Below are 23,225 nucleotides of genomic sequence, written 5' to 3' on the forward strand. Positions count from 1 at the left end.
TATCACGGTTCGTGAGATACAGCCTGGTGACAGACAGACGGACGGACGGACGGACGGACGGACGGACGGACGGACGGACGGACGGACAGCGGAGTCTTAGTAATAGGGTCCCGTTTTACCCTTTGGGTACGGAACCCTAAAAACCGGCCAAGTGCAAGTCGGTCTCGCGCACGAAAGGTTCCGTACCATTACGCAAAAAACGGTAAAAAAATCGCGTTTGTTGTATGCGAGCCCCACTTAAATATTTATTTTATTCTGTTTTTAGTATTTGTTCTTATAGCGGCAACAGAAATACATCATCTGTGAAAATTTCAACTGTCTAGCTATCACGGTTCATGAGATACAGCCTGGTGACAGACAGTGGAGTCTTAGTACCCTTTGGGTACGGAAACAAAAAGGCAAATGGTCTAATAGTTCTAGTGTATGGCTACCCGCTGGCGGCAAAGGCAGCCCTATGTCCCTGTCCGCCAACGAAGGCCGAGGGATGGTGCATTGGTACTGGATGTACGCCGTGATGAGGCTGCTGCGCCCGTGGGGGTCGCAGGTCACGCCTTCGTTCATGTTCTGTAACAAATGGTCTATAGTTCTAGTGTCTGGTTACCTGCGGGCGGCAAAGGCAGCCCTATGTCCCTGTCCGCCAGCGAAGGCCGAGGGATGGTGCACTGGTACTGGATGTACGCCGTGATGAGGCTGCTGCGCCCGTGGGAGTCGCAGGTCACGCCTTCGTTCATGTTCTGTAACAAATGGTCTATAGTTCTAGTGTCTGGTTACCTGCGGGCGGCAAAGGCAGCCCTATGTCCCTGTCCGCCAGCGAAGGCCGAGGGATGGTGCACTGGTACTGGATGTACGCCGTGATGAGGCTGCTGCGCCCGTGGGAGTCGCAGGTCACGCCTTCGTTCATGTTCTGTAACAAATGGTCTATAGTTCTAGTGTCTGGTTACCTGCGGGCGGCAAAGGCAGCCCTATGTCCCTGTCCGCCAGCGAAGGCCGAGGGATGGTGCACTGGTACTGGATGTACGCCGTGATGAGGCTGCTGCGCCCGTGGGGGTCGCAGGTCACGCCTTCGTTCATGTTCTGAAATAAGACACAAGTTAGATTTATTCTATCTAGATAAGAACTCTCCATACTTTTAGACCCGAGAGCGTCTTAGAACTATTACTTTTAGAACAAGTGAACACATCTTTAGTTATGTTGAACGGGCGCCCGCTTAATTAAAATTAAATATTAATATAAATCTTTTATTTCGGACAAGATATCCATATTACAACAACACAAACAATAAAGGTACAAATATTAACACACTAAATTGACTAAATGAACAAGCAATAAATTAAATAAGTTTTAGTTTAAACATTCGTCCTCACTCACATCATATATTTTTTTACATAAATTACAAATTAATTAATTAAAGATGGTGGCGCTACTAGTAGGTGTAGAAGCTTGTCCAGTAGGGGGAGGGGAGGGGGGGTGTACTCACACACACGTCCGTGAACACGTTCGCCAGACAAGTGAACACGTCCTGCGCTATGTTGAGCGGGGCGCCCGCTAAAGACGGTGGCGCCACTAATAGGTGTAGAAGCTTGTCCAGTACGTAGGGGAGGTAGCGGGACAGGATCTCCACGTTGGCCGTCGGCAGCTCGGATATGCTGTTGGAAAATGAAACATGCGTGTAAGAAGCATTATGTTTTTTTTTACAAGGTTTATTTAGCCTGCAATGTTCGTGCTATGTAAGTTGTCATCAAAATTTGCCAGCCTTTTTTCGACCTTTTGGGCTCGATTGAGCTACAATTTGACATTATTATGAAAGTAGAGTTCCTAGACCACATTCGGTTTCTTTCATCAGATCAGCTCAATGCTATGATAGCATATAAGTACAGCTTGGCAAAAAAGAGTAGAAATTAAAAAGTGGCAACACTGTAGTGTCGTCCCGTTTTCTTATATAAATTGGTTTGAAAAAGACGACACTACAGTGTTGCCACTTTTTAATTTCTACTCTTTTTTGCCAAGCTGTACTTATATGCTATCATAGCATTGAGCTGATCTGATGAAAGAAACCGAATGTGGTCTAGGAGCTCTACCTTTTGATAAGAAGTAGATGACTGTTGAAAACAAAGTACAGTCGGCGATAAAAGGCTAAATCAAAATTATTGACAATAAAAACTCATATGACTTACCCAACTAGGGAACAAATCAAATTATTTTTATGAAAATATTTTGATTTGCGTTTTTAAGTAGTCACATTAGGTACTATTTATAAATTATACTCTAAAAAAAAAAATTAGATATCATACACTAAAGAAAAAAAAGTGGACTTGGTCACTTTTTCTTCAGTGTATGATATATATTTCAGTTTATAATTTTATGACTTAAACTTGACAAAAAGAAATAATCTACAATTCCAATATAGTCGAGGATGTAAGTCAACTGTACTCTATGCATATGCCTACCTCGCTCGCAGCTCGGCCTCCATGTTGGCCAAACCTATCCTCGTGGGGATGTTGCCTTCTTGCACCGCCTCGCAGGCCACTGCGAAACGCTCGATGTAGTTGTCCTATAAAACATATGGTTTAATTGAAAGATATATCGCTATATTGTAATTCCATAAGGGATTCATATAGGAGGTGCACGTACTAATCGCCCTTAGAGTTGGTCACAGACGCCTAGTCTTACTAAAATGGCATATAGAACCATGTTCAATTGGAACAGAGTTGCATTTATTTTGTTTAGTTCAATTCCAACCAAAATTTAACCATACCCCCTACACTATCGATTTCAAATTCGACTGCAAATTTTTCTTATATAATGAGAGGTTATTGAAAAATCTTTGGTGCACCAATATTTTCTGGTACTCACTAAAGGATGGACGGTGGTGTGCGCGTCTAGCGTGACGCTAAATATCGGCTTATGGTTGTCGATCCACCTGGTCCCTGGGAGTAGTACATCAGGGAAGATGTACGAGTAGTTCGGAGGGGGCTCCTCTTGCATCACGGGCAAGTTGAACTCGCCGCACGTCAGCTTGCCGTTGCGGCATAGAGGGAGCCACTGCAACAAAATATTAAACATCAGTTACCTAATTGTTTAGTTTAGTTTAGTAATTACTATATTGTACACAACACAGATTTACATAAAATTTACAGAAATAAAGGTACAAAGGCGAACTTATCCCTATAAGGGATCTCTTCCAGCTGACCTTTTCCTTTTCAGCTAAGCTTTATTAATTCCAGATACTAAAATAACAGCTAGTTTTCCCAATTTTTTCCGACCGATCGGTCAATTTAGTATAAAATTGGTACAAAAACGACGATTGGGTAGTAAATGAATGAATGAATAATATTTATTTCAGGACAAGTCCCATATTATGTTAGTTAGTAAATCGATTGCACACAATGCCGTTCAAAAACAAACCTTAAATAATTGACAATAGCCTTCAAACTCTATAAATGTCCAATAGCAATATCGACATTAATTGTTTGAATTACAAAGGCATAGAAATAAATTAAAAGTGGAAAAAAATACTGTATTGCGTGATATTTAATTTATTTCTAAGCTTAATAGTTTCGTTCGCAGACGTTTTTGCCTAATACAAAATTAATTTTTAAATATATTTTTTTAGCGAACCACAAAACCATTGAATAATGAACGTTAAACACTTGGCAATAAGGTAAAAACTTACCGAATACCCGACGACAGTTTCGACGTTCTTCTCCTGTTCAGGAGCGACCGGTTTCATCTGGCAGGATATGTGCAGGAACGTGAACAGCAGGTGATGCTGGTCGCCCAGGTCTGCAGGTAGCTTGATCTTGATCTCATCGTAGAGGGACGGGTTTAATAATAATGAACGTTAAACTCTTCGCAATAAGGTTGAAACTTACAGAATACCCGACGACAGTTTCGACGTTCTTCTCCTGTTCGGGAGCGACCGGTTTCCTCTGGCAGGATATGTGCAGGAACGTGAATAGCAGGTGATGCTGGTCGCCCAGGTCTGCAGGTAGCTTGATCTTGATCTCATCGTAGAGGGACGGGTTTAATAATAAAGAACGTTAAACACTTGGCAATAAGGTAAAAACTTACAGAATACCCGACGACAGTTTCGACGTTCTTCTCCTGTTCCGGGGCGACCGGTTTCCTCTGGCAGGATATGTGCAGGAACGTGAATAGCAGGTAATGCTGGTCGCCCAGGTCTGCAGGTAGCTTGATCTTGATCTCATCGTAGAGGGACGGGTTTAATAATAATGAACGTTAAACACTTGGCAATAAGGTTGAAACTTACAGAATACCCGACGACAGTTTCGACGTTCTTCTCCTGTTCAGGGGCGACCGGCTTCCTCTGGCAGGATATGTGCAGGAACGTGAACAGCAGGTGATGCTGGTCGCCCAGGTCTGCAGGTAGCTTGATCTTAATCTCATCGTAGAGGGACGGGTTTCTGTGGAAAAAAGTTGCATTTTAGTATAGTCAGCAGAAGAAGTTGTTTAGGGGCCGAGGAGTTCAAAATTACCTTGACGCACTCTAATCTTTTAACAATAAAGTCGCGTCAAGATCTTGAACACCTCGCCCGCTTAGCAACTATTGCTGCTGACTGTACATGAACTTGTAATGTAAGCCTTTCAATGGGCATCAGGGGGTCAGGAATTACGCAAGATGTAATCTTATACTATCTTTGAAATAAAGTTCGAAATCACTGTGGGAAAAATAATATAATAAAATTCTCTCATCTATGGTGGCTTTATGGTGAACACGGTAAGTAAACAATGGGGTTGGCAACTGTCAAAGGTTTGCATTGATGGCACCATGATAGATTGCCTCTTTTTCTATGACATTTGGCTTTAATTGCTGGCATCCAGGGCATAAACTTTCCATAAAAAAAAAATTGACACAATTCTAGGGATTGACGGGGTAAGCTATGCTGACGCCATCTGCTAAATACTTGGACCGGCCAAACCCATTGATAAATCATCTTTCGATTTTTTTCATCTGTCCAATTTCTTGGTCCAATGTGCATTGCGTCTCACTCTCTCATTAAACAAATTGGACAGGTGGAATACCCTTAGATATAAACATATCAATACTAGTTCCCTTTAACATTGTGATTGAGGCGTTTCTATTGAACAGACGGCTAAAATGAATCTTTCCTTTGCCATAGTTGGTCAAAAGTCGACTTAATTGTCGTGACATCAACCGGACTCGAACCCGCTTACTTGTTGTGGTACAGCACGGTGGTGAACGCCTCGCTCGTGTACTCGGGGCAGGAGCTGCGCCCGAATATCGCCGGCAGCGCGCTCGCCTGCTGCTCGCCTGACATAAGCTGGACTCGGACCTGATCACAAAAAGTTAGGTATAGTTTGTCAAAGGACTGTCTCATTTCAATCATAGACAGAGAGATTGATACTATCTTTGTCTTACACTAGTACTAACACCCAAAAGAAAAGGATGAGTATAGTTTTCCTGGTTCTTACTGACTGACAAATTGGTTTGACCAACTATAATCAATCATTTATAGTCCGGCTAACAAATTTGGCAGTAGAAGATGGCACGAAATTCAAAATTTCTATGAGAGATTGATACTACGCGCCTACATTTTTCAAATATGCCGCCTATTTCTAGTCACAAAATGGGTTTGCCAGTATATGTTTGCCTAAACAGCAAAGTCCGTTCATTAAACATGTTACTACATGTTAGGTCACAGAGAATTTTGTTATGAATATATCATGTGTATATTGTGAATCGCATGATTAAATTGCTTATACCTATACTCTGTCTCTTTAGGTATTTAAATAACAGTAAACAAATAATTTGTAAAATTTTCGGGTAGTTATAACATTTATTGGTTAACAAATACAAAACCGCCTGGATCTGTCACTGAACAACCTGACTTTAACCTACATCATTTGATCGTGTAATGTTTTCAACTGCCCTCAACTGGCTTAAGGAGCCATTTGAGGGTAGATTTTGTTTACTTTTATTTAAATACCTAAAGATACAGAGTATAGAGCAGAAATGTGAGGGACTCACGGTGATGTTCCGGGCCGAGCCGGCGCGGGACGTGTAGGCGTTGAGGTTGATGTCGCGCACGTTCACGTACATCAGGTTGCGGTACTGCAGGTGCGGCGCCGCCACGGGGTGGATCGGGAACGGCAGCACCTCCTTGGTCGGACGGACGTTTTCATCTGCTGGTATAATAATACAAGGAAGGTTTATAATAAAACTTCTTTGAGACAAGAACATTTTAAATCACCCGGCACTCGTCAGTTGAGATTCTCGTAACGGATCGAAACATGTCATGCGAATTTTCCGACTATGGGCTTATTAAAGGTTCATTTAGGCTATTTTAGACGATGCGCGAACTCACATGCGATTTTAGTCACATTACGGACTATTGAGGTTTCATCCAATTCAGCCGACCCTTCAAATTACGAAATTCAATTAAACTCGCATGCTTGTTCCCGCACCGTCTAAATGGGCCCTAACCGACTATAACCCTTCGGGTGGCAGCACCTCCGGTTGAACGGTAGGACAAATGGCGCTGCCATTTTTTTAAATATGCCTCGGCGTGGCAGAGGCCGCGAGAAGGTTCGGTCATAACAAGCCCGTAATTGGCAGAGACCGTCTCGCGGCCTCTGTGCGACGCTGCATTTCGCGCCTAAAATAAAACCGTTAAAACTATGCCTTGCTTGCTCGCTCTTGCAAGATGCATTCGTCAATAAACAAGGATGGTATTCCCTAACGGTCGAATTCCCGCGTAAAACAAAGTTTGTTAGTAATGACGTGATGTTCCTGCCCCACCTCGCCCATTACGCGCCGACCGTCGTCGAGCCGCGAACATTCAAACGGAATACGCACTGATAAAAAGTGAAATAAACTGTGTGAATCGTGTTAAATGTATTGTTTTGTCATAAAGACTGCTTTTTCTACAATCAATTGTTTTATTTCGTAACTATACGTATTTTTACATGAAAGTAGAAAAAAATTGGTAATATGAGATTAGAACAAGTCTAGCATAATTCACATAAATAGAATAGAATTCATTGGTATACAATCAAATAACCCATTTTATGCTGAATTCAGTGATATATAGTTTGTATATATCATTCATAGATTTTTTTTTGGGAAACGGTCATATTTCTAACACGCGCCAAATTCGCGATGATCACCCGTTGAGGCCCCGCCACTTGACGTATATTTTTCCAAAATGGCGGCGCCACTCAACCGGCTTGTTATGTCTGTCCGTCTCGCGGCCACCGCCACTTACCGTAGAGACCTCGAGGAGGACAATGCCACTCGAAGGGATAAACAATGAGTAACATTTAATTTTGAACTCTATTGCACCTCCATAAGGCTGCAGCTTGGCCTGCTCGGGCGTGAGTCCGTTCCTGATCTCCTCTGGACACGGGGTCAACTCTATCTATCTATCCATATCTTCAGTACACTGGGGATACATTTGAGCTTCTTTGGAGCCGAGCTGGGCCGTTTGATCTAGCCTAACAACTGAATTGTGCAATAACTGTAATTGCCATTCAAGTTTGAACCTTATCTCACCTCCATAAGGCTGCAGCTTGGCCAGCTCGGGTGTGAGTCCGTTCTTGACCTCCTCTGGACACGGGGCGACTTCTATCTTCAGTGTACCGGGGATACATTTGAGCTTCTTTGGAGCCGAGCTGGGCCGTTTGATCTAGCCTAACAACTGAATTGTACTATAATTGTAAATGCCATTCAAGTTTGAACCTTATCTCACCTCCATAAGGCTGCAGCTTGGCCAGCTCGGGCGTGAGTCCGTTCTTGACCTCCTCTGGACACGGGGCGACTTCTATCTTCAGTGTACCGGGGATACATTTGAGCTTCTTTGGAGCTGAGCTGGGCCGTTTGATCTCGGCTAAGAACTTGTATAGGTCTTCGTCGCGGAGTTTGTCAGTTTCCTAAAAAAAAAAAACAAATAAGTAATTACAATGAACATTAATGTCAATAGAAGGACACGTAGGTAGGATTGTGCGGTTATATATATATATATATATATATATATATATATATATATATATATATATATATTTATTTCTTTATTTATTTATAAGTATGTAAGTATTAATATTTTTATGGACATGTAATTGTTTCGTATATCTATATATGTATATGCCTTTGCACCTAATGCATCGCATCGTATTTAGTTATGTTTCTAGGGTTAGCTACTTCTTTTAAGTCTCGCCGTCATGTACATTTTATCTTAGTTTGACTACCATTTCATATGTATCTCTCAGTTACTTAAAGGTTAGCTGGAAGAGATCCCTTAACAGGATAAGTTCGCCTTTGTACACATTTACTGTTTTCTCTCTGTGTTATGTACTTGTTTTGTGCAATAAAGTGTTTACTACTACTACTACTACAATGTAAGATATAATAAATAAATGTTTTAGAAATATTACAGAAATCCCAAACCCAAACCACAATCTTCATTAAACTTACTAGATTGTGTTTTGAGCACTTAGATGGAGATATATATGTATAACAGATAGATATACAGGGTGGAAAAATCGAGTGCCACATGGATGGCAACTACCTTAAATCTTGTAAATAGCACATTTTGTGTAAAGGAGACTTTCCTTTGTTTTTAAAAATAATAAATTCTGCATTTAAGGATTTATGAAAAATCGCTTGCCTCAGTCGGGACTCGAACCGGTCAAATGTGACAAAAATCAAATTTAAAAGGTAATTGTTAGTTTTCATGGCCTTCCGTTATTCTGATTGTATTTGTTATTTAGAGAAAAATTAACCTTATCAGTAAACCTTTCAATCTGCATCATAAAATACGGCACGTTATTTTTTGTCACATTTGACAGGTTCTAGTCCCGACTGAGGCAAGCGATTTTTCATAAATCCTTAAATGCAGAATTTATTGTTTTTAAAAACAAAGGAAAGTCTCCTTTACACAAAATGTGCTATTTACAATATTTAAGGTAGTTGCCATCCATGTGGCACTCGATTTTTCCACACTGTAAGTATATGTATTTACAATATATTTTTAAAAAGAAGAAAAACCGACTTCAACGACAAAATAAAAACGGAAAAAGTCGCGGAAGTCGCCAGCATTATACTGAATGCGGCCATTTCATGGCACTTTATCCGTTCTAAGTTTTTGTTTTTTTTAGAATGTCCTTTTTTGTGTTTGTGTTTACGAAAAGAGAGGAATGTAACGTAACCTTTTACATGACGGCATAGCGAAGGATGACATAGTCTGGCTGGATGACAAAGCAGAAAAGACTTCCGACGTCACATGTTCACAATTCACCTGCAACCTTTGTGGCAGGAAGTGCCGTGGTGCGATTTGACTTTACAGCCACAGGAAATGATGTGCCGCACCTCCGATCTCCGACAGCGCACAAAACTCTTATTTTTGATAAACAATCGCTGCAACAATCATCTGTCAAGATGCTGTGGCTTATGATGATTATGAATGAAGTATTTCCTGTTCTATCTGAGTGATTGTATACCTGCTTGAAGAAGCTGGTGACGGTGATGGAGACGGGCTTCATGGCGTCGAGCTGCGGCGCCAGCTCGTCGGCGGGCGGCGCGCGGCGCTCCACGGAGCCCTTGCGCGTGAGCGAGCCGCCCACCTCGCCGGCCCGCCGCCGCAGTTGTTCCAAACTGCTCGAAGATGCTTTACGATCTAGGAAACAAATAGTACATTATTATATTTCAAACTTTCGCGTTTTGAACGCATATTATCTCACATTTATATACGGGTCTATCGCGAATTTATTTTATTACCTTTATTTACCGACGTTTCGACACAGATTTCACTGGTCGTGGTCGCGGCTAACTGATGTCCCAGCAAAACCTGTATCGAAACGTCGGTAAATAAAGGTAATCAAATAAATTCGCGATAGACCCGTCTATAAATGTGAGTTAAATTAGGTAATGGCAATTAGTGGATAAGTTTCGATTTTGTCGGACGATGCGAAGCAGAGTTTACTTTATGTTTACATTTGTAGTTTAGTTAATAGTAAACATACAAAGTTTACTTATGTTTAATTTGACCCTTTTGGAATATTAAATTCGTATTAATTCAGTTTGTTTGAGAAAAAAATATCATTTGGTTTATGAAAAGACTTAATTAGATTAATAGTACATTACTACAGAGGCCGTGACGAAAGGGATTGCCGGCCGAAGACATATAGACGGCCGAGCGAAGCGAGGCCGGATAGGTCTGAGCGCGGGCAACCCCATTTCCCGCCGAGGTATGTATAGTGCTTTTCTCAAACATGCAATGAAATAAATAAAATAAAAAATCCACGAAACCCAAGTTTTATTTATAGAAAAAACTAAAAGTAAACTACACCCAAAATATAACCAACACGTACCTATATCATTATCACGCGTATGTTTTACACGAGTCGTGTATTTTTACTACCCGTATATTTTCATGTATCTTTGATTTTTTCGCCTTGTATCCGTCTGACTGTCGTTTTCGTCACATAAGTTTACATAGTCTTTCATGTTGATATCATGTTTCACATACATTGTTGCTTTATGCATGGAGTAAATAAGTATAATTTCCACAGTGTTGACGAGTTTGTAGTTACATTCATTTAAAATATGCCACAAAACTGTTTCTAATAAACTGTAAGCCATTTTTCTTAGTTTCTCAAATAATAAAATTGCCATAAGCAACCATATACATACTTCGTCTTTGACTTGGCGGCAGAGGCAGCAAGTTATTAAAATCAATTCTGCTTACGCTGCCAATTCCAAAACCTACGATTACAATTAATAGTAATTTCATTATTTCGTCGGAACTCATATTAAAGTCAAAAAATCAACAACGCACCATAAATCCAATAAAACAGAATGAATATTTTTCAACTTTTTACCTCCATAACAATTTAAAAAATATAACTACGCGTGTTTGAGTAGACCTTTTTACCGCTAACGTTTAGATGAAATATTTTTTATATGTTTTTATTTGTGTAGTTAAATTTCTAATTTAAAATTATAAAATTATTGAATGTATTATTTATTAAGTTCATGTTGATTTTATACAAATAAAACTGCAAATGATAGCAAACATTGTTTTTTGTTTTTTTTTATAGGCGTAGTGGCAGAGTGTCATTACGAACCATAAAGCAAATACTGCCTCTAGTTTTTTTTAATGAATGAATGCCACGATGCTGTGTCACAAATATCTGTTAAATGAAAATTAAAAAAGAGGACTTTGCCGGCCTAGGCCTGCAAGATGTGTATGAAATTCCATTAACGACCTTTTGTCCTAGCCGCACCTGAAACGTCATACTTCGCAGCCTATTATAAGGAACATAACATCAATATTTCATTGCATGTTTGAGAAAAACACATTGCTCCCTACGAGGATAGATTATTTATATATCCGTAATAAAATTACTAAATATTTTTGTATTACTTATATCTTACTCGTATTTTAGTAACAAATTTACTAAAATACATTGAGAAAACGAGGTCTAAAATTGTTATGGGCATTCAATGATTTAAGAGCAAATACTTACATAAAACACGTTCATTCATTGTGACGTCAAAGGATGCCATAGAAAAAAAAATGTTGTGCCGTTTCATAAAGAGTATCTGATTTGAATTGTTAGAAAAATTGCCTATTCAAGTAGGAGTCAGTTTATAGCATTAGACTTAGCTTCATTACGAGTATTAGAGGAATGAACTAAGACTAAGGCCATCTGTTATTTTATTATGTACATTACATTACGTGGAAAATATTTTACCCGCAAATTTGAGAATTAAATAGTAGAAAACTAGATGGTGGTGTACGGGCATCGTATATTATGGACAAACTAGGAGGTTGCCAAGCAAGTGACAACACTGACAACCCCCTTATAAGTTGAGCAGTGAACATGCCAGTGGCCTGTATAGTTACCCATGCTGTTGGTATCAGTGCCAGTGTCCCGTTCGTCCCGGTGGCTGCTCAATATGTTGAGCAGTGGACATGCCAGTGGCCTGTATAGTTACCCATGCTGTTGGTATCAGTGCCAGTGTCCCGTTCGTCCCGGTGGCTGCTCAATATGTTGAGCAGTGGACATGCCAGTGGCCTGTATAGTTACCCATGCTGTTGGTATCAGTGCCAGTGTCCCGTTCGTCCCGGTGGCTGCTCAATATGTTGAGCAGTGGACATGCCAGTGGCCTGTATAGTTACCCATGCTGTTGGTATCAGTGCCAGTGTCCCGTTCGTCCCGGTGGCTGCTCAATATATTGAGCAGTGGACATGCCAGTGACCTGTAGTACTCATAGTATAGGCTGTTGGTAATAACGTGTATTTTTTCCTTCAATACCTGTACGAGTAAGCCAGCAGCTATCAGTAATAGCGTTCCTGGCGGACTCTTGAACGATTCCTGCAGTCATATAAGCGAATTTCCCTTTCAGAAGACTTACCTAAGCTGTTGGTATTGGTGCCGGTGTCTCGTTCATCCCGGTCGCTGCCACTCAGTATGTTGAGTAGTGAGACCGCACTCCACGCCAGTGGCATCCTGTATGGTTACCTAAGCTGTTGGTATTGGTGCCAGTGTCCCGTTCGTCCCGGTCGCTGCCACTCAGTATGTTGAGTAGTGAGACCGCACTCCACGCCAGTGGCATCCTGTATTTGCCGAGCCGAGAGCATGCCGCTTGAGCCCCGGCGCGAACTTTCTCGCGGTTCTGAAAGTTAGAGGATAGTTAAACCAAGGGGTTAAATCAAAAATTAAGATAATGGCTTGAATTTTTGACAACCCTAAATAGCCGAAAGGAAAAGTGCCATATATTAGAAAGGGACAGCATGATTCGACCCTGAACCGCTGTCAAACTTCGGTTTTGTGGGAAGTTTCCTTTCTGTACGGTAGTACTATTATTTATTCTGTGGTTAAACTACCAGGAAAACATGATAAGAAAGCGTTTTAAATAGACGTGCCATCGTCCTAGTGTGTCCCTTTGACTCAATTGAGTAGCCTGGGGTCTGCTGCGCAACTAATCTTTTGGATTACATTGACTTACTCGTAATATAAGGTTGCACGCACTCATTCACGTCCCCCTGTAGAACTTTCTCCACTCGAACTACCAGGAACACATCAGCCGAAGGATTCATAATATCCAACACGGTGCTTCGACTCACAGTACTGAGATCTACGTGGGATATAAATACATACAAAAACGTACCTTATCGTCCTTAATATAAGATTCCACGCACTCATTCACGTCCCCTGTAGTACTTTCTACACTCGAACTACCAGGAACACATCAGCCGAAGGATTCATAATATCGAACACGGCGCTTCTACTCAGAGTACTGAGATCTACATGGGGTATAAATACAAGCAAAAATGTACCTTATCGTCCTTAATATAAGGTTCCACGCACTCATTCACGTCGCCCTGTAGTACTTTCTCCACTCGAACGACCAGGAACACATCAGCCGAAGGATTCATAATATCGAACACGGCGCTTCTACTCATAGTACTGAGATCAGCGTGGGGTACGTGTGCGGACAACATTTGGCGGGTGCATTCGGAGTTGAGGTTGAAATAGAAGTTTTCTGATAACTTCTTTTTTTCTTTAGCGTCGTAGAGCGCCATGGAAGCGAAGAGAGGCTCCACGTCCAGTTCGAGCCTAAAAAATGAAACGAAGATGAAAATGCTTCTTCCACGGTCACGGCAAAGTCACGCGAGTCACCATTTTAATGCGTTTATTTCTAATGCAAATTTTAAGTGAATAAGAAATCGTGCATACCTACCCGTTTGATACAGACACGCTACACGCCACGCTATTCACGCTATTTCCCGGAAGGGTAGGCAGAGACCACAGATTTCCACTTGCTACGATCCTGACATACCTCTTCCTCTTCTCTCTTTCGCTTCCTTCACTTTGATAAAATTCCTGCTCTTGACCTGGCCTTTCTTCAGGATTTACCCGATCTGATCAGAGAAAGTCCGCCGAGGTCTACCCCTTCCAACTCCCGCTTCTCTTATAAACTCTCTTGGTTAGCCTTCTTTCACTCATTCTTTCCATAAATGTCCTAACCATCCCAACATACCTTTCACAATTTTTGTCACTACATCTTCCTTCAGTCTACACTTTTCCCTTATCACCCGTTTGATATCTGTAAATTAATCTGATGACCTTTTCCTAGATAGTAAGAAGGAAGTTACAATTACAATATTTCATAGAAAACGCAAAATAATTTTAAAAGTAGAAGAATTTAAACTATTTACAATTTGAGACTTACTTGAGCTGGTGGCAGTGCACTAGTATCCTGTGTCCCGCGACTTCGCTCGGCATCTCGGCGGCGAGGCACCTCTCGACCGCCTCCTCCTCATCCAAGTAGGGCGCGTACAGACCGAGCAGGCCCGCCTGACGTCCAGTCTGGACGATACTTACTTGAGCTGGTGGCAGTGCACTAGTATCCTGTGTCCCGCGACTTCGCTCGGCATCTCGGCGGCGAGGCGCCTCTCGACCGCCTCCTCCTCGTCCAAGTAGGGCGAGTACAGACCGAGCAGGCCCGCCTGACATCCAGTATCGACGATACTTACTTGAGCTGGTGGCAGTGCACTAGTATCCTGTGTCCCGCGACTTCGCTCGGCATCTCGGCGGCGAGGCGCCTCTCGACCGCCTCCTCCTCGTCCAAGTAGGGCGAGTACAGACCGAGCAGGCCCGCCTGACATCCAGTATCGACGATACTTACTTGAGCTGGTGGCAGTGCACTAGTATCCTGTGTCCCGCGACTTCGCTCGGCATCTCGGCGGCGAGGCGCCTCTCGACCGCCTCCTCCTCGTCCAAGTAGGGCGAGTACAGACCGAGCAGGTCCGCCTGACGGTTCTCCAGTCTGGCGGACAATACAAAATAAAATTACTATAAATTTACCTATATAATAATTTTATAAATGCAACAATGACCTAGAAATTACTTTTTTTTTCTACCTGTTACTACTACCGACCAAAGGAGCGATAGCTTTTGACGAGGCTTGATATTATTTACTACTATAAAGCTATAATTGACGATTTTTTTACCTGGCTCGGGATCTAAAACCTATGGAATAATCAGTGGATTCAACCAGATGTCATACATATGCAAAAGAAAGAATTAAAAAATATTTTATTTAACGTCATAATTTGACTACAAAATCTCTCCAAAACTATCACTACACATTATAAAACAAAGTCCCCCGCTGCGTCTGTCTGTTTGTGTGTTTGTATGTTTGTTCGCGATAAACTCAAAAACTACTGAACGGATTTTCATGCGGTTTTCACCTATTCATAGAGTGATTCTTGAGGAAGGTTTAAGTGTATAATTCGTTATCCCCGTGCGAAGCCGGGGCGGGTCGCTAGTTCAAGATATGGAAAAACATGACTTAATAAAACTTGTAACAAATTAAATCAACTTTCATTTTGTATAAGTGGCCATGTCGCTATGAGCTATGATGCAAAGTTTCCGAGAAATAATCGAAAAACCGAAAAATGTGACCTTCAAACCCCCTCCCCCCGGCCCAAGGGCTATGGCCGGGGACTTTTGATATGTTTACCTCCTAACTAGTCCAAACAAAGTTACGAAGTCAAAAATTGTTATCCAAACATTTCCCTCTATAATGTTTTTTGAGCATTCCTAGAAGTGAATACAAGAGTGATGAACTTGATAAGAGTTTGTTTTATTCAGAATCATTATCGCGGGGGCACAGGGGTCTGGAACTTACGTTTTTGTCACGAGATTTGGATGTTGTTATCGTTCAGTAAAAACCCTGTTTTTTTACGCGGTAACCTTGGGTTTCCAGCATTTGGGACAAAATACTTTTCGACGCCTAAAAAAGATTTCCTTCTAAATCATCTTTATTAATCTTTAGTATTTTAGGGCTCCGTGCCCATGGGGTAAAAAGTGTCCCTATTACTCGTACTAAGACTCCACTGTCCATCTGTCTGTATGTCACCAGGCTGTATCTCATGAACTGTGATAGCTATTAGACAGTAAACATTTTCACAGATGCAACCTCAGTACTTTTTGTACCGAGACTGACTAAAATAGCAAGACACGTTCGTACGTTTCCGTGAAAACACGATGGAAAATAATTGAGTGGCTTAATTTCAAACTCGGGTAAATCCATCTGTCAGATTATGTGATTTGGTATTAAGAAAAGGTAATAAGGTAGATATTTGCTGAGAGGGTCGAATGGATTTACTCGAGTTTGAAGTTAAGCAACACAATAGGCTACATTCCTACTAGTCAAATCAGCTTCTTTTTTAGAACTGTCAAAACGATTTTTTTGTATGGAATTTATATGAAAGCAACTCAAAAGGACTCGAGCCTCCGAATAAAGACTCCGTCAACAATTTTATAGGATTTTCCTAAATAACAGTAAAGAAATAAAGCATTATTGTATAATTTGTGTTAGGTAGGTACACAAAATCTACAAATTTTACATAAAGACAATGCATTTCGAAATTGTTTGTAAAAAAATAAAGAGTTTTCTCAAAAGGACTCAAGTCTCTACAAAAGACTCGGGTCTCTAACAAGTTGAAACTCGAGTTTAGGCTTAATTATAAAAGTCTGAAAAACTGAGTCGAGTCTTGAATCAGAGGACTCAAAGACTTGAGTCCTAAAGATCGGTTTTCCTAGGATAGCGGTGCCGTCATATAGCGGCCGTCTCCATACTAAATAATACGGCTAAATATGGATGTCGTAGTATTTGTATGGAGACGGCCGCTATATGACGGCACCGCTGTCCTAGGAAACCAGAGCATAACCAACACTATGGTGATTCCCACATCGGCCTTACTTATTCTGTGCTATATACCTCCTAGCCTCATTGATGGCGTCCTGCTGCTCAGGCGGGCGTCTCTCGAAGAGGTCCGGCAGCAGGGGGTCCGAGGACGAGCTGCGGAGGTCCAGGCTGGCCCAGGACCCGCGCGGGGTCAGGGTCTCGTTGCACGATGATGATGATGATATAGACGCTACAGTTATCATACCTCCTAGCCTCATTGATGGCGTCCTGCTGCTCAGGCGGGCGTCTCTCGAAGAGGTCCGGCAGCAGGGGGTCCGAGGACGAGCTGCGGAGGTCCAGGCTGGCCCAGGACCCGCGCGGGGTCAGGGTCTCGTTGCACGATGATGATGATGATATAGACGCTACAGTTATCATACCTCCTAGCCTCATTGATGGCGTCCTGCTGCTCAGGCGGGCGTCTCTCGAAGAGGTCCGGCAGCAGGGGGTCCGAGGACGAGCTGCGGAGGTCCAGGCTGGCCCAGGACCCGCGCGGGGTCAGGGTCTCGTTGCACGATGATGATGATGATATAGACGCTACAGTTATCATACCTCCTAGCCTCATTGATGGCGTCCTGCTGCTCAGGCGGGCGTCTCTCGAAGAGGTCCGGCAGCAGGGGGTCCGAGGACGAGCTGCGGAGGTCCAGGCTGGCCCAGGACCCGCGCGGCGTCAGGGTCTCGTTGCACGATGATGATGATGATATAGACGCTACGGACTGCCGCCCGCTTGATGGCTGCGATTCTGGGACCTGAGTAAGAGTAGTGACAATATTATTGAAGCTGAATGTCCTTGTCTGAGAGTGCTATTCCACCTGTCCAATTTCTTTGTCCAATGTGTATTTTGTCTCACATTTTGCTTAATGAGAGAGTGAGACGCAATGCACATTGGACTAATATATTGGGCAGATGGAATACCACCCTTACTCTGGCTTACAGATGTGCAAGTTGCGGAAAGATTTAAAAAATTGGAAAAGTTCTCGGAAATTTCAGGAATATGAGAAGTTTTGGAAAAATGACCAGCTGCTCTAGAGTGAGACAGGTATTGTTAGCGCGGTTTTGAACGTGCCCTAACTGACGGCTTAGTTGTCATCGGGCCACACTCTGTCAAGATGGATTCCCGCGAAGGGACGGTAGCGTCGGTCTATGCATTGTCGTGTATCCAGTTCAGATTAAATCGTTTACTCAAGACCTAGTGCGTTTCCATGTTATTAGTATATGTCAGACAGAGACGGCACCTGGTCCTCGTCCACCTCGTACAACTGGCGCGGCGCGGTGGCGAGCCGCTCGAGGCGCGCGCTTAGCCGCTCGCGGCCGAGCGTGGAGCCCGAGTGCTGCCGGTGCTTGTGCTCCACCACGGTGTAGTCCGACGTGTACGTGCGGATGCAGTCGCGAACGAACATTGGCGCTTTGCTCCTATAAATATTAAATACTTAATAATAATAATTCAGCCTATATACGTCCCACTGCTGGGCACAGGCCTCCTCTCATGTGCGAAAGGGCTTGGGCTATAGTCGCCACGCTAGCCCAATGCGGATTGGGGACTTCACGTACACCTTTGAATTTCTACGCAGATGTATGCAGGTTTCCTCACGATGTTTCCATTCACCGAAAAGCTAGTGGTAAATATCAAATGATATTTCGAACATAATTTCCGAAAAACTCTTTGGTGCGAGCCAGGATTTGAACCTGCGACCTCCCGATTGCAAGTCGGACGTCATATCCACTCGGCCACCACCCAAATAAATAAATAAATATTACAAGGAAAAAATGTCAAACTATAGCTACAAATGTAGTGAATAATTATTTCCGACTCGGATTATTGATTTTCTAGTTTTTAGGGTTTCATAGTCAAGTAGGAACCCTTATAGATTCGCCATGTCCGTCTGTCTGTCCACCCGCGGCTTTGCTCCGTGATCGTTAGTGCTAGACAGCTGCAAATTGGCAAGGATACATAAATGTTCACAACAATTATGGAGACAACTTTTGGGTTTATGAAGAAAAAAAATATGCTTCCCATCTCCCGTCCAACTTTTGTCCCATGTGTCCAAAAAATATGAAAAAAATCGTGAAACAAACTCGTCATTTTATATCAAATGCTGCAACATCGTGCTGGCATCGCCACTATCAGACGAGGCCAGGATGATGTGCAATCTACACTTAAAAGTGATGTAATGGTGTAGGTAATACTACACTACTACATTAATTACCTCTCATTACGGGGGTGACATCGTCACTGCGTGACAAAACCCCTTTCAAAAATATATATATTGATAAAAAAAAATATAACAAATGCTCACGAAAGTGCATGAATACTTACAGGTCCTCGTCAGTTAGCACGTGTGTGACGGTCCGTATGCGCCGGGGCACCGTGCACAGCTCCATGTCGTGGGGGGGATAGGCCAGGGGGTCCCGGGGCCCCATGAGCCTATCCGCCACCTCCTCATAGTCCGGCGGCTCGATCATATCGCACAGTGATATCTGTTGGACAATTATGTGACACATAATATTTGTCCAAATTGGACAAATAGTATGATAAAGTGGATGAATACTCCTGTTGGACAAATAGTATGATAAAGAACAAAACTCAAGTACTCAAATTTAGAACCAGGCCTACCATTTGGTCCCATAGAAACCATTGATACGCCAAGGGGTAATCCATTAATTACGTCACACGAATTTGACAATTTTTTTACCTTTTTAGGGTTCCGTACCTCAAAAGGAAAAAACGGAACCCTTATAGGATCACTCGTGCGTCTGTCTGTCTGTCTGTCTGTCTGTCTGTCTGTCTGTCTGTCTGTCCGTCTGTCACAGCCGATTTTCTCCGGAACTACTGGACCAATCAAGTTGAAATTTGGTACACATATGTAAGTTTGTGACCCAAATACGGACATGTAACGTTAACAAATGAATTTTAAACATGGGGGCCACTTTTGGGGGGTAAATGAAAAAATGAAAAAATTTAATTTTTCAAACTATATCATGTTACAATCAAATGAAAGAGCTTATTGTAAGGATCTCAAATATATTTTTTTTATAATTTTCGAATAAACAGTTTAGAAGTTATTCAAGAAAATAGGCAAAAAATGACCATTCCCCCCCCCCCCTTATCTCCGAAACTACTAAGTCTTAAATTTTTAAAAAAATACATAAAATAGGTCTATACCTATAGATGACAGGAAAACCTATTAGAAATGTACAGTCAAGCGTGAGTCGGACTTAATTACAGTTTTTGATCCGACCCCTACGGATTTTTTAAAGAGATTTCACTCACGTTTCACATAAAAAATACATTGTTAACAGTGCCGGATTACTTAGAGTAGTAGTTTTCTTAGAGTAATTGGTGATAATTTTCTGATAAGATAATCATTTTAAATATTTAACGGTCTTACCTACTTACGAGTAATTGTAAGGTCAAATTAAAAAAAACCGGCCAAGTGCGAGTCGGACTCGCGTTCCAAGGGTTCCGTATATTACACAATTTTTAACAATCAGTGCCGAATTAAGATATTTTGATGCCCTAAGCATTTCTAGGTCACACATCGTTTTTACCACACGATTTTTTTAGCTGTCCAAAAGCTAATTTGCAAAAATAATGGCGCGTAATTATTTGGGAAACAATCGGTAGCAGTAGAAGAGTCGGGATTACATGCATAGATTCGATTTCAACCCACTCTTTTGCGGTTCGGCGTTAGGTCTTATGCGAGGCCTTCTGCCTTACGGCAAAGTTGATCTTCTGCCTTAATTACACTTGGGCGTGGATCCAAATCCAAGCTTTCCTCTTTCGCAGCTGGGCCTACTGCCTTTCTCACACTTCGCCAATTCAATTCCAAGCTCTCTGCTTTCTTGCATATTTTATGCATGAAAACAACCTCGCTGAGACCCTTAAATATCGAGCCGTATGCGAAGCTAGGCTGATAGAAAACTGTCCCATCCCTTCTCTGTATGAAATCCTGGATTCGCGCCTGGTTGGGACTATAACTAAAATTGCGTTTTTATATCGAAAAATTTTCGCGTTCGCTTCGCTCGCGTTTTCAATAACTTTATAAGGTATGATAAAGGTGACATTCGGGTGGCGACTGCAGCAACATTACTCCGTTGCAACGTTACTGCTGCAGTACTGTCAACTTCCGTGATAAAATGATGTGACTGATTTCCATACTAAAAGTAAAAATGTACAACTGTCTATCATATTGCGTTTTTATATCGAAAAATTTCCGCGCTCGCTTCGCTCGCGTTTCTATGACTTTCTAAGCTATGATAAAGGTGACATTCGGGTGGCGACTGCAACAGCATTAGGTACTCTGTTGCAACATTACTGCTGCGGCACTGTCAATTTTCGTGATAAAATGATGTGACTGATTTCCATTCTCAGCTGTAATGCGGCAATGAACTTCTCTCAATTTACCAAAAAATCAATGTAATCTTGATGACCCTAGGAAGAGGGGGCACCTAGAAATGCTTAGGGCATCAAAATATCTTAATTCGGCACTGATTGTTAAAAATTGTGTAATATACGGAACCCTTGGAACGCGAGTCCGACTCGCACTTGGCCGGTTTTTTGATCACTCTATTTAAATCTATATATTTAGCCTGATATTTTTTAAATAATTGTTTAAAAATATTCGAGGTTTATATTTACAGTATTAAAAGTAAAACAATTTATAGAAGTCATTTATTTCAATGTTACACAGCATCATGAATAGTTGGACTATAATTTGGTTTCTCTGTTCAAACATTCCGGCCCTGATGGTGACGGCCCTATGGGACAATATCTGCAGTTGCCATCACATACATTGGTAAGGCTGTGCTCATCTGCTACATTATATTACCTTAACAATAAACAAACTCTATTGTAAAGGTGTTTGAATGCTTAAATTTTTTTTAACATTATCGGCACTACTTTGAAAAAAAACTTGTATCTGTCAATCAAAAGAAAAATGTGGTATCTATGAAAAGAATGCATACAGAGTTACTGCCATTCAACCTACCGATATGTAATGAAAAAATAAATGAAGGAAAGAAATGTATTCCATAACCTTTACTACAGACAGTAAAAGAACCCAAGTATAGAAATAAACTAATTAAAAAGACTTAACAACTTTTAAGCTATAACTTCAATATTTCCTCTAAATATGAATCAATATGCTATATTATCTAGATTTGTAATTTATCATTAAGCATTCTTAAAAGAAATATCCTAATTTAGTATTCTTAACATCTATATTAATTATCAATCCAGCGTAAAGCGCTAAAAATAATCCAAAAAGCTCACGTGAAGAACGAAATAAACAATCCTAATTATCTATTCAAGCAACGCTAAAATGGAAACTATAGGAAATGATTCACGACACAGTTCATGGAAGGTTTTTTGTTAGTAAAAGATTAAACTTACTGAAGATGAGCAGCCCGAGAGAGTGCCGACCTTCGACTGGCTAGCATAGACCTTACGAGCGTCCCCAGCATTCCTATAAATAGGGAAAAATCAATCCTTTACCATTAGTGGGAGCTCATGCAATGTTAACTTCCAGCCGAGCGTTAAGGTCTCGCTTACCCGGAGGGCTGCTGGTATTTACGTCCAAGGGTCATTTATAAATAAACCGCACTTAGCGCTAGGTTTATAAGAGAAAGGTCGCGTTATTTATTTAATAAAACTACGTAAATAGGATTGATTGTTTATACAAACTCGCTGCGAATTGATTTCATGTTTGACTATTTTATTTTGACAGTAGTTTAGAGTGTTGCTATGCCAGTGTTTTTTTTTTTCTCTTTGTTTGAGGTGGTTTGAGGTCACAAACTACTAAAGCCCCCATTCATACGAGAGCTTTTACAACGCGCGTTAAAAAACGTTTGAATCTATCCGCACTCTAAATTTGATTTAACGACCAAGGCTTAAAGTCGAAAATCCAACAACACTTGATAAAAAGCGCCACCACTGTCGTGTGAATAGATACATGGTTATCCATTTGTGTCATTCAAACGCTTTTTTAACGCGCGTTGAAAAAGCTCCCGTGCGTATGGGGGCTAAGAATATATTATGTACCGTATGGACGGGCGTACCCATGGCGTACCGGATCTTGGTACGATCCTATCCTAGGCCTGTTCGATCATGTGGACATAGTATAAACACTGAATATAACCCTGGCCACACTTGTTGTAAAAAAAAATGACTGAACAACTCGTTTTTCTTTCGAACTTGATGAAGCTGTGAAAAATTCGAACTTGATGAAGTTGTGAAACAAGTCATATCTGAATAAAAGTAATCTTTGAGGCAGATTAAAGTAAGTACAGTTTTAATCTTGCTGTTTGTTAGTACTAGGTACCTGACCTCCAAGCAACTGAAACGCTTGTACAATCATTGAACTATGATTACTAGGCAGTAATTAAAGTTCAGTGTCCAATCTAAAATTTTGATATTCCAGATGTTAGAATCAGAAGAAGATGAACGGACGATTCTGGATTACTTTAACACTAATGAGTACTGCTGGCG

The 23,225-nt window shown here is 41.5% G+C and overlaps 1 protein-coding gene across 1 annotated transcript in view; it reads right to left on the reverse strand.

Moving 5' to 3' along the window:
* The window catches only part of LOC134791013 (dedicator of cytokinesis protein 7), an 86,713-nt gene extending 64,265 nt beyond the window's left edge, over positions 1-22,448 (reverse strand). Inside the window, exons 1-18 of the mRNA XM_063762064.1 lie at positions 22,290-22,448; positions 22,131-22,203; positions 19,056-19,216; positions 17,974-18,151; positions 17,275-17,487; positions 16,270-16,298; positions 14,675-14,815; positions 13,323-13,602; positions 12,505-12,658; positions 9,478-9,653; positions 7,731-7,911; positions 6,011-6,165; positions 5,197-5,315; positions 4,271-4,424; positions 2,854-3,042; positions 2,448-2,551; positions 1,478-1,646; positions 772-904 (exon numbers count right to left, since the gene is read on the reverse strand). Of these exons, the coding sequence (XP_063618134.1) occupies positions 772-904; positions 1,478-1,646; positions 2,448-2,551; positions 2,854-3,042; positions 4,271-4,424; positions 5,197-5,315; positions 6,011-6,165; positions 7,731-7,911; positions 9,478-9,653; positions 12,505-12,658; positions 13,323-13,602; positions 14,675-14,815; positions 16,270-16,298; positions 17,275-17,487; positions 17,974-18,151; positions 19,056-19,216; positions 22,131-22,203; positions 22,290-22,324 (2,644 nt within the window). The 5' untranslated portion in view covers positions 22,325-22,448. The remainder of the gene's footprint in view (positions 1-771; positions 905-1,477; positions 1,647-2,447; positions 2,552-2,853; positions 3,043-4,270; positions 4,425-5,196; positions 5,316-6,010; positions 6,166-7,730; positions 7,912-9,477; positions 9,654-12,504; positions 12,659-13,322; positions 13,603-14,674; positions 14,816-16,269; positions 16,299-17,274; positions 17,488-17,973; positions 18,152-19,055; positions 19,217-22,130; positions 22,204-22,289) is intronic.
* Between the last annotated feature and the right edge of the window lie 777 nt (positions 22,449-23,225).

Source organism: Cydia splendana, chromosome 5 (genome assembly GCF_910591565.1).
Source record: "Cydia splendana chromosome 5, ilCydSple1.2, whole genome shotgun sequence".
In the NCBI taxonomy this organism is placed as follows: domain Eukaryota; kingdom Metazoa; phylum Arthropoda; class Insecta; order Lepidoptera; family Tortricidae; genus Cydia; species Cydia splendana.